The 12,006-nt window shown below is 38.9% G+C and overlaps 1 protein-coding gene across 1 annotated transcript in view; it reads right to left on the bottom strand.

Moving 5' to 3' along the window:
- NEB (nebulin) overlaps positions 1 to 12,006 on the bottom strand; it is a 225,010-nt gene that overhangs the window by 106,314 nt on the left and 106,690 nt on the right. Inside the window, exons 63-70 of the mRNA XM_060302454.1 lie at positions 10,443 to 10,550; positions 8,492 to 8,803; positions 6,302 to 6,505; positions 5,861 to 5,965; positions 4,226 to 4,333; positions 2,697 to 3,008; positions 2,171 to 2,374; positions 1,338 to 1,442 (exon numbers count right to left, since the gene is read on the bottom strand). Coding sequence (XP_060158437.1) covers positions 1,338 to 1,442; positions 2,171 to 2,374; positions 2,697 to 3,008; positions 4,226 to 4,333; positions 5,861 to 5,965; positions 6,302 to 6,505; positions 8,492 to 8,803; positions 10,443 to 10,550 — 1,458 coding nt within the window. The remainder of the gene's footprint in view (positions 1 to 1,337; positions 1,443 to 2,170; positions 2,375 to 2,696; positions 3,009 to 4,225; positions 4,334 to 5,860; positions 5,966 to 6,301; positions 6,506 to 8,491; positions 8,804 to 10,442; positions 10,551 to 12,006) is intronic.

Below are 12,006 nucleotides of genomic sequence, written 5' to 3'. Positions count from 1 at the left end.
GACAGTCTTTAGAGAATTAACATAATCATGCAATTTTAAAGAAATAAATCCAGATGAAAATTTTAGAAATTAAAAAAATAGCCCAATTTCCTCTCAGCAGTCTGAAAAGAAAATACCCTACCTCATCTGACTTAATTTTATCAAAAGGGAGAGGCTTAAAAGCATTATCCCTTTGGGATAGAAACTAACTTCATCTGCCTGGGGTGAGGCAGAATGTCTGGGAAAAGATAGTCCAACAGAGAAGCCCTGTGGCCAAGAGAAAAATCGTTCATTCAAAAATGACTGAAGCCAAGGTCAATCAAATCCTCGTGATCAGGCTTGTCCTTGGGTCTGTTTTATAACGCTAGACAAAAGGAAATTGTCTCCTCTTCATTTCACTTGTCATGCCTCTTCTTTAGGGCTACATTATGATAGGCAAAAGTAATTAATGGGTAAAATAATAATATGGTCAAGTCTTGAAAATGAGTATTTAAAATTTCCAATGTTCTCAAACTAAAGGGAAGTCTGCCTTTTTTTTGTTTAATGAAGACACAAAACAACATGTAAGAAATCAATATTCATCTTGAATGAACCAGATAAGTCTTGACTTTGGCAAGAACAATTGGGCAAGAAGCTTTTTCTGCGGCAGTACTTCTATTCTGCAAAGATTTGTGATGGCAAGTTTAGTGGGGCTGGAGATAGTATGTAAAAAAAAAATGTTTTTTTAATTGTCCTCAGGCAATTTTGAGATGGATGAATTTAAGAATTTTTATTTCTGTTCTTGTAAATAAACTGAAGTTATTTTGAGCATATTAAATAAATCTAATCTTCATGGTGACTTGAGCGTAAAGGGAAGAAATTAAAGTTTATTAAGCAGCTACTGTATGCCAGGCTCTACACTGGGCATATTATATACACTACCCCATTGAGCCACCACAAAAATTCTTCGATAGACATTTTTATCTCATTTTACAGATGAGGTAACTAAAGAAAAACTCATAGAACAAATTTTGAAGTAAGTACTAATCTGATAAATAGCAATAATTATTTTTTAATTAAAATTACAATATGATTCTATCATTAATAGTTGACTTTGAGAGTTTCACCCCGCTCCTGACATGGAGATATTTTTGTATTTATCCATTTCCCTATGTATTTTTTTAATTGAAGTATAGTTGATTTACAATGTTGTGTTAATTTTTTCTGTAACTATTCTTGAATATAATGATACATATATTCAGGGTAGGTTATGGCAAAAATAAATAAATAATTGGTCAACATGAGAATTAAATCCATAATTCTGACCTTTCTACTACATCAGCAAAATAACGTGGCCAGGTCAAAACAAATGGTCTTACCCCACTATAATTTATTTTATTTTGTCTCGCCAACATAATTTCAGGTGTATCAGGCATCATGTGGATTTGGGTCTTGTCTTTGTCCCAGGCTTCTGTGTATAAGCGCTGTGAAGGATAAAAAGGTTAATGAATTAGAACAACAATGTTTGCTGTAAACAGAGGTTTCCAACTTAGAGATCATGACAAAGTTGAAAGCCAGCCTTCTGACTATCTGGGCTGTCTGCTGTATATCAACATTCTTCAATCTCTTTGATGTTACAAGATATTATTGTCACTAAATGTAAGTGTAGACTAAGATATGAAAAGAAAATGTGTGTGTGTTTCATTACAAGATCACCTCCACTCCAATTAAATTAAAAGCAAGTATTTTCCAAGCATGTATACACGTCCATATGTACTGAGGCTGTATCAACAAATTCTTCCCATGATTTCGTCTGTTTGTCTGTTTATTAACTGCAAATTTACCTGGATATGCCATCTCTAGATTTCTTTTTGATAAAGGTTATGAAGATTTGCACCTGACTTGTTTGTTCTATACTTACTTAGATAAGTACCCAACGAGAAAGGAACCTTGATACCAAACATGTATAACTGTTATAGACTTAAAACAATTTAAACACCAAACAGCTGTCCTACTCCTAACTCTATTTCACAAGAGATGTCAAAGCAGAAATTCCCACATATACTTGGGGAATCCCAATACAGAACTCAATCAAATCACCATACACAGGATGGCAACTAGATAAAACAAACAAAAGGACTAACTTAATTAGTAACAGATATTCTCAAGGACATACAGCCCTGTTTTATTTTCCCCCACATTGGGGGCTCACCTTGTTCATGTTGATGGCGTTGTTCTTGGCCAGCACCTGTTCCAGAGAATCAGCCACACTGGTAAACTTCAGCTTGTCTGGACTCTGGCGGTAGATGTTGTCACTCAGTATCTCTGCAGCTCTCTTGCACTTGACCACATCCACAGACCCAATGGGGACCCAGCCAATGCCTCTCATCCACTGGAGATCTGATTTATAAATGTTCTGGTGAGACCAAACACAAAAGCAAGAATTACTGAAGCTGTTAGGACTCCTGATTTCAAAAATGAATGAAAAGGACTGGAAAAAGTGGATAGGCAAACTTCATGTCTATATCTTTTAAAATATGAAGCCCAATTGGATATAGTTCATGGTATTATGTTCTCTCTAAAAGAAAAGTAAGGCACAGTAAATTAAAGGTGGAGAGGAAAAAACGTTATTTTTTTCCTGAGGGCTTTACCTAATCCTAGGCCATTATCTGCATATTACTATGTATTATCGTCATGAGCATGGTCAACAGTGGTGTTTAAGGAGTCTCAGTACTCACGTCGCTCTGGAGGTCATAGGCCTGCCGAGCGTGCATGACGTCGTTCTGGTCGGGCAGGCAGGTCCACTGGTGCAGGTAGTTCTTGTAGTCCGCGTCACTGACCAAGGTCTGGCACTTCTTGGCCTGCACCACCCCCAGCATGTCCACTGGGCTGCTGAACTTGGTCTTCCACTTCTCAAAGTCCTTCTTGTATTCCCGGTCACTCTGGATCTTGGCCACATGCATGGACCACATCATCTTCGGGTCATCTTTGATGTCCCGGGCTCCAATGTGGTGGCCAAGCTGCTTGCGGTAACCATCTTTGTATTTATACTGAAATAACAGTAGTCATTTTAAAAATAAAAATGAATGAAAAGGGCTAAAAGTCTTATTAATATAAAACTTCATTATTTTAAAATTGGTAATTCTTGCAGAGAAATAAATCATCTGAATATCAACTTATCTCCTCATCCTAAACTCTGATGAGACTTCACAGCAATACTCTAAAGGGGAGCAGGCCAAACTTCATAGTTCTATGCTTTGCAGACACTAAGTCTCTGGAAATAAAGGCAGCAGCACTTTTCAGAAAATCAGTTGGAGTTGTAAACTGCCATTTTTTTAATCTTTTTGGGGCCAGTGAAATCATTAACCCAGAAGTTTTACACATGATTTTTAGAACAACTCCTGAGTTCAGAGGAAACTTTTCACTCCCCTGCCCATCCCGCCTCTCCCAAATCTGGCTCTGCTAACTTTCACAGGACTCCTGAAATAGACTGGCTTGCATTTCCATCCTGTATATCGGCCCTACTGGACACCAAATTTGGGTGAGGTCTGTTGGGATTCCGTGAGGAGAAAAAACGGATTATATAACTACAAGAAAGTGTTTTGTTGTTGGCGATGGTAAGAGCTGACTCTGGATTAGCTTCTCTCCACTTCAGGCAATAAAATTACACAAATTCTAGCATATATTTACTGAAGTCTGAATTCTCTACCAAAGGAACTTCTTTCGGAGACAGCGGAAAGAGAAATCAGGCTATATTGTTGGTTTTGGTTGTTATAAAACTTTTTTTTCTTTTTTCATTTAAAAAGAACTCAAAGGAAGCACTTAAGTCAATTTTTCAAAGAAAGGGTTGGCAAGAATCCAGAGCAGGTTTGGGGAAGGGTGAATTTTCCTGAACCTGGCTGTACCAGATCTTTTTCTTATGCTGAACCAATACACGTACCCAAGCTTTTTCCCCAACTCTTCTGTCATTTTCTTATTTCTATGTGCTCAAAATATGCAGATGAATGCCTTATAGTTACAGATATAAACAAATGTAGATTCAAATTCCATTTTTTAACTGAAGTTTAGGATACCCCCTCTGCATATGGGACCTGAATATTAAAATCTTTTGGAGTTAAATTATTAAAGCTCTTTTGAAATGAAAAATATTTCATTTAAAGCACAGTAAATGTGCTTTAACTGGCACCAGGATGTATCTTGCTGTTGTAATACTGATTCTGCCCCACCCCCATCCAGCCATGTACATATGTGGAGTGTTGGTACTCACATCACTGATGATGTCCCTGGAGGCCTTGGCTGCCACGATCGGGATGGCATCGCTTCGCAAGTCATAGCCTTTCTTCTTTGCTTCTTCATTGGCGAGTTTATACAGAGCCTACAGAAGCAAAGTCAGACTTAAAGCAAAGTTTTGATAGCAACAATTTGGAGTCTAACAGGTGACATATCACAAAATTTAAAAAAGGATAGGTTCCAGAAACAATCTAACTTTCTAGCAATATTGGGAAGTAAATAAATTATATTTTACCAAAAAAAACTATGTAGCATTAGAAACAAATGAAATATATCAATGAGCATTAACATAAATTGATAATCTATTATTTATATCATTATAGATTAATATATATAATATGTAGATTATATGATACATTATGCATATCAACATAATATAATATTAATGTTAATATAATCTATGTTAATGTTAATGTAATATAGATTGATAGGCAAAGCATCAATCTATACGTATTTCTAAATGAAAAACTTGCAGAACAATGTGTTTAATATTATTCATTTGTATATAAAATATATATTTATATACTTTTACCTAGTTCTTTATCACTTAAACATTTTTGAAAATCATGTAATATCTTATGATGTTTAAAAAAACAAATGAGAAAAAAATTAAAGTACAATTTAAAACATAGTTAACTTGACTATAATCACAACTTTATGATTCTAATTTTTGGCTGGATCATATTAGTAAAACATTCACCTATAAAACTGCATTTTACTTAAAAAAAATAGTAATCAGTATTGTTAATGGAGAGCACTTTTTCCCCATGCCTGAGGTTCTCTTTCTATAAAAGGAGCTCGATTATTTCATCTCTGCCCCTTTACTCTCTTTACCCTGGAGAGGTGCAGTGATTTCCTGATGTATCTAATTGGTAGGGTTGGGATAGCAGGGCATGCCCAGCTCAGCTCTGACCTCCTCCCTCTAGGAACATGCCCAGTGCCCTCCTCTGCTTCTCTGTGCGAAGCAGGACTCTCCCCTGAGGGAGGTAGAGCTGATTGTCCTGCTCCAGTGTGGCCTGTGCCTGGATGGGGAACCTAATTCTGGGGTTCACTTAGCAGGTTTGTTTGGCTCTCATACAAATGTGTACTTGAACCTAACTTTAGTAGTAAGAGATGTGAGATTTTGACTTCTAGTTCCACTCCTTTGTTTTACTTCTCAATTTTATTCAGGATCCAGGTGGGAAAGAGGTGCATATTATTAGAGGTCCCCTTGGTAGGGTTGCCAGATTTAGCAAATAAAAAGATAGCATGCCCAGCTGAACTTGAATTTCAGATAAATAACAAATAATGGTTTCATATAAATAATGAGCTAGTATTATATCTGGTTATCCTACGCCTTGGAAATGCCAAAAATACTCCTCAGTTCCACTGACCCACACTGGTAAAGACCATAAATGGAAAAGATAATGTGACTTCAGTTTGCCCCTGGAATCCTATAGCGTATGATATTCAACCCACAGATGAAAGGTTGGATGGCCTGAGTGTTCATATCGCAGAGCTGCACGTACCATGATAGCTGAGGTCCGAGAATATCCACAAAAGTGTAGAAGACAAACAATAACAACAACAATAACAACAAAACAAGCGTGGTCCCCCAGGATTTTGCCCCTACCGCACTGTAGTTGAGCTTGTTCTGCCTCGCCAACGTGATCTCCGGGGTATCAGGCATTATATGAACTTGAGTCTTGTCTTTGTCCCAGGCCTCTGTGTATAAGTGCTATCAAAGAATATGTTGATAGAAAACCATTTGAAAAAAAAAAGAAAACCATTTGAAATAGGAATTACAAAAAGCCAATTAAAGCAGGAATGTTACTGATCTAATTAGGAAAATTAACCACACTAGGATTTAAGGTATTCAGCTGGAGGTTTGTCTTAATGATAGTTACCAGGGTTACAACTAGGGATAATAGAAAGTACTTAGAGGATTTCAAGTACATCATTTAGGAGGTAAACGTGACCCCACACCTGCATGGATAATTTTAACTCCACTAGTCACTAAAGTCTAAAAACCTCTTTTGGCGTCTTGAAGAAGCTTGAGGCAGCTGGGGCTCACCTTGTTCATGTTGATGGCATTGTTCTTGGCCAGCACCTGTTCCAGAGAATCAGCCACACTGGTAAACTTCAGCTTGTCTGGACTCTGGCGGTAGATGTTGTCACTCAGTATCTCTGCAGCTCTCTTGCATTTGACCACATCCACAGACCCAATGGGGACCCAGCCAATGCCCCTCAACCACTGGAGATCAGACTTGTAAACGTTCTGTGAGGAGGAAAAAGGCAGGAACTCTTCAGTAAGACTGAAAGATTTAGGGTCAACGTGCAAATAGAATCGATAGTAAAGTTACAATTCTGGTTGTTGCTCTTGTTGGTTTCGTAGAAAACTGGCTCCCTGTGTTAGGCAGACTAACAGAGGAAGTATGTTCAAAAACGAGCCAAAAATGTAACCAAAAAATGATAGAATATTTCAGGTTGTTAGGACAGGAGGAATCCAAATGAATATCTTCTGTCAGCCAGTTCAGTGGATGTTCACTGCTCGTGTACACAGGAAAAGAATGCCAACCCAAAGTGAGAGAAACCACACATATGTCGACCTACAGGCTGTCAGTAAATAAATATTAGGTCCAGTCAAATGAAACACTCTGCAGCCATTAAAAGCCACATTTTAAAGAATATCAATGATTGGTAGAAATGTCATTAATGTAACAATAACGAAAAAATAGCACATAAAACAATCTGTATATAAATTACATGAGCAGAAGTGGGCTTTTTCAGTGGTTGGATTATGTTGGATTCTTACTGCTTTCTGTGTATTTTTTCTTATATTTCAAAATATCTGTAAAGCTCTTGGTTTCACAACAAAAAAGAGAAGTTAAAATATAATAATGACATAGAACCTCTGAAGCCCTGAGGCAGACCTTTGACTACTTCAACACTGTCCAAGATTCAGGACAATAAATGACCATCTTTATTGGTCCAGAACCCGTCTCTTCCCCACCAAATCCTCAGGCTGCGAAGCACAAACTCCTTTCCAGAATTGTCTTTCCATATCTTTATTTAACACTTTAAGTCATTTTTTCTGCTAAAGACTTTTGTGTACTTATTAGGCATTCATAACTACTTCACAACGGTGGCATTGGACCTTTGCCCAGATCATTTGAAGGATTTTACCTGTAACGGCAGTTAAGTACAGCATACAGACAGCTATTTTACTGTCTAGACTAAAAGCCTATTGGAACCGCCTTATGCTGACTAGTTATTGCCCCTTAAATAACAACAGCAAGAATGAAAACAATAACATTTAACACCTCTGGAGTGCTTCTTAACTTTCGAATGCTTCCCACATTATTAAGACCATGTCACCGTGAGAAGGAGGTGATCTCAAAAAGGCACTTGACAAATAGACAGAGGCAAGCAGTCTGTCAATGCTGTCATTCTATGGGTGACATTAACCGTTTTTAACTACCTTTCAGATGCAGGCAAAGCCTTTCTTTGCAAAACACAGGGTTCTGCATGTTGTGGAAAGCTACAGAACAAATGTGGGAGTTTCCACAGGTAGGCTGTACAATTTCTAGGAACAGCCATTTAATGTATAATTATGGTTAATTCATGTTATTCTCCAAAGTCCTCTAATGCTTAATAATTCCTTTAAATGTCTATAAAATATATGCTGCAGGAAATGTGCTTGTCACACCCAGATTTGAGACGCTGCCTCTGTTTCTAATAGGTACCGGTTCTGTCATTACCACATGACCTCTCCACAAAGAGAGCTGTGCTGAGAGGCCAAAGAGTCAATGGAATGACCCAACAGCTTCCAGACACAGTGACTTCTTTTATTTCGTAAGAGTAACGATTAGTGTTGTAGCAGTATTCTGCTAATGATAACCTCATTTGTTTTGCAAGGAAGCTAAAAATAAATTTCTGAGTAATTTTTAAAAATAAAAATGTGTTATTTCTTTCCCCCTTAAAAGAATAAAATAAAACGTCTTCCTGTGTTGGACCCTGAACTCTAACACTGCTTAATTCCAGTCTTATTTTTATAAGGCCAGGTCCAGTTGGTAAACTTCACTTCCTTATAAAGCCTAGTAATGTATCCACAGTAAAGCAATAAAACTATACTCTGATTCAAATCTCATTCGATGACCAAGAAATCCTAGCTTGAGTAGGCCAGTGGATTGTTTACAAAGGATAACGTTCATATGCTTCAAGTTATTTCCGCACACAGCCCTGTTACGGACGTGGTACTCACATCGCTCTGGAGGTCATAGGCCTGCCGAGCGTGCATGACGTCGTTCTGGTCGGGCAGGCAGGTCCACTGGTGCAGGTAGTTCTTGTAGTCCGCGTCACTGACCAAGGTCTGGCACTTCTTGGCCTGCACCACCCCCAGCATGTCCACTGGGCTGCTGAACTTGGTCTTCCACTTCTCAAAGTCCTTCTTGTACTCCCTGTCACTCTGGATCTTGGCCACATGCATGGACCACATCATCTTCGGGTCATCTTTGATGTCCCGGGCTCCAATGTGATGGCCAAGCTGCTTGCGGTAACCATCTTTGTATTTGTACTGAGATGAAAATGCACAAATTAGATTTTTATTTTAAGCCCGTAGAGGTCACAAGCCTGTACAAAATCATCTTGCTTATATCGCTGTTGTACGTTGACTTTTGCTAATAAGCACTAACTCAAGGCAATATCCTACCTTTCCCCTAGAAGCTTATAGAGGTAATAAAATAGATGGAATTCATATAATTGTAGTGTATACCCCAAATCACCTATGGCCTGGTAACAAGGAATAGTTCCAGGGGCAGCAAATGCACACAGTGGAGAGGCCATGTGGACCAAGGGACTTGGAGAAATGGGTTAGGCACTAAAAGTACATCAGAAAAGAGATGCACTTGGTGACAAGATGTGTTTAATAAGTAGTAAAATGAGTGTCTGGCTCCTTTGAGGATGAAGTCAAGGTCAAGGACTACTTGCAGTAGCAACAGAAGAGAATTTCCTGTTTCATAATGGATTCAGGCATTCAGTGGTGGTGGCAAATCGGGGCATCATTTTGGAAACTGGTTATACTAGGGAAGCTGACCTAGCAGCCCAGTTGCTTAGAGCATGCTCCTAATAAAGTCATGGGTTCTCATCTCTCATGGACCAACAGTGTTGTTATTATTCCATGTCCAAAGACGTTGTCCTGGAATCCGAGCCAATTATCCAAAATACATGCTTCTAGTCTCAAAGATAACTGAGTGAGAAAGTATAAACGAGTCAGCAGAGGCAATATAGTACAGTGGGAAGGAATGAGGTTGCTTGGAGTTTCAACTCCATCACCTACTAAGAGTTTGATTTTAGACAAGTTGCTTAAGCAACCCATAAAACAGGGATAATCACAATCTTACATCCTAGGGTAATTATGAAAAATAAGTGACATAATGCATATAACATTCTTAGCACAGATTTCTCAACACTTCTTGGTTATTATTATTTTGTTATATATTATTATTGGCATATATCCATTTGTAGGAAAGGTACAACATACGTAAACTAAAGTGAGTCACTAATATGATCTTCCAAAATAAAGGGCAGCATATTACCATATTCCCAAATAGTGGGTCTTCATTTTTAGAGCAGTGGTCTGTTCCTCAAGAATTCCCTGAGGTACCAGGAAGGGATGATGGTTTTATTCTGGGAGTCACAAGCCACAAGCCAGGAGCTAGTGTTAAGGGTGCAAGTTTGGGCTAGTCTGGCACTGATCAACTGCCTTCTTTTCATGATTTTACAAGGGTGAATTGTAATGGCAAGTGTCATATGCATTTTTTGAATATTGTATATTAAAATGCTATATAAAGCTAGGCCCTGATTCTCACTTGGAGAACTTAAGTTTATGAGTCACACTTTCTATAAGCACTGTGACAATTTTTATATAAGCATCTCCAAGCCTGCAGCTACACTCTAACAAATTCCACATGAATGGATCTTTCTCTGTTCTTGGTGGATCCGCTTTCACTGAAGATACTGTGACTTAGTGGCTATAAAACTTTTCTGTAAACATCAAATTTTTCATTTCCCTCAAAACTAGGTTTTTGAAAAACCCTACACAAATACATCAGGATATACTTCCAAAGGGCCAGGAAAGTTCTTTTAGAAGATTTAGTTCAGTGAAAATGTCACTTCAGACTGACCACATACTAGAAGTAAAACTGACAACTCACATCACTGATGATGTCCCTGGAGGCCTTGGCTGCCACAATCGGTATGGCATCACTTCGCAAGTCGTAGCCTTTCTTCTTTGCTTCTTCGTTGGCGAGTTTATACAGACTCTAAATTTGGGCAAAAAACAAAATCAGTTACAGGTTGACATTCATATCCAAAAATGACAGACGACTAAAATAATTCACCAAGTTCTACACGGGTAGGTGCCTGTAATAATGTCACTTTTGAGAGTTCTAAGCTTTCTGCGGTTTTGGCTGAAGTTGAGACTTAAACATGATACCTATATGGAATATGGCACCTTTGTTTTTTTTATTTTAAAACTTATGTTACATTAAACATATACAGATATTATTCATGGTTTTAAAGCTTTTAGTTATAACAATGAATCAGTTTTGGAAAGAACTGGAAAAATTAAGCTGAAACTCATGGGCCTAAGGTGGCAAAATGTGGACAGAAGGGACACTCATTTGATCCACATTTATTCTGCACTGACTCTGTGCCATGACTGTGCTTGGTACTTGGGAAACAAAGATGAATATGAGGCCTCTCCCATCTTCAGGGTTTCTGGGAGAACTGATGGAAAGACTGATAACCTGCGGAACAAGCTGCCAAAAAGTCAGACCACGAAAGGTGCTTTAACCATATTATTAAGAATGAGCTCCACGGGACTTCCCTAGTGCCGCAGTGGACAAGACTCCACGGTCCCAATGCAGGGGGCCAGGGAACTAGATCCCACATGCATGGCGCAACTAAGAGTTTGCATGCCACAGCTGGGGAGCCTGCATGCTGTTACTAAGAAGCCAGAAAGCTGCAACTAAGGAGCCCTGGGGCCGCAGCTAGGGAGCCTGGCTGCCGCAACTAAGGAGCCCACGGGCCACGGCTGGAGAGCCCACCTGTCACAACTAAGACCCCACGCAACCAAATAGATACATAAATAAGTAAATATTTTTTAAAAAAAGACTGAATGTTTAAAAAAAAAAAAAAAAAAGAACGAGCTCTAGGAAGGAGCAATTTATTCTGAATTGAAAATCAGGAAGTTTCCTCAGAGGGCATGACCTTGGCATTGGACCCTGAGTGATAAATATGGTTTCAATAGACTGAGATGGTGGTCAAGGGCAGAGGAACTTCCATGAATCAAAGTATGGGGCAGTGAAAGTGCAGGAGCGTCAAGCGGCGGTGGCGGGGGGGCAGGGGCGGGCAGTGCCAGAGGAAGTGGCAGGACAGAACTGAAAAGAATCGGGAGTCGGGCTATGAAGGCCTGGTGCTAAGATAACTTTATCCTTAATTCTATAGGAAAAGGGAAACCAACAACAATCTTTGAGGAAGAGTGACATCATCAAATTTGCATTGTATCTTCCTATCCTAAATGAGAAAGAAACACAATAGAAATGAACTAAACTGACAGAGAATAGTCAGAGAAAGCAGACCAGGCGGGTTAGGCAATCGGTTCAGGCATTCTTCCTGGGCCTCTTCAAACCAGGGGCAACATACAACATCTCTGAGCTTTTGCAGCAAAGACAGAGTTGACACTTCCAGAAATGCTGAGTGGCTAGTTACAGGGAC

Source organism: Globicephala melas, chromosome 7 (assembly GCF_963455315.2).
Source record: "Globicephala melas chromosome 7, mGloMel1.2, whole genome shotgun sequence".
NCBI classification, from domain to species: domain Eukaryota; kingdom Metazoa; phylum Chordata; class Mammalia; order Artiodactyla; family Delphinidae; genus Globicephala; species Globicephala melas.
This window is presented reverse-complemented; position numbering and strand designations above follow the sequence as displayed.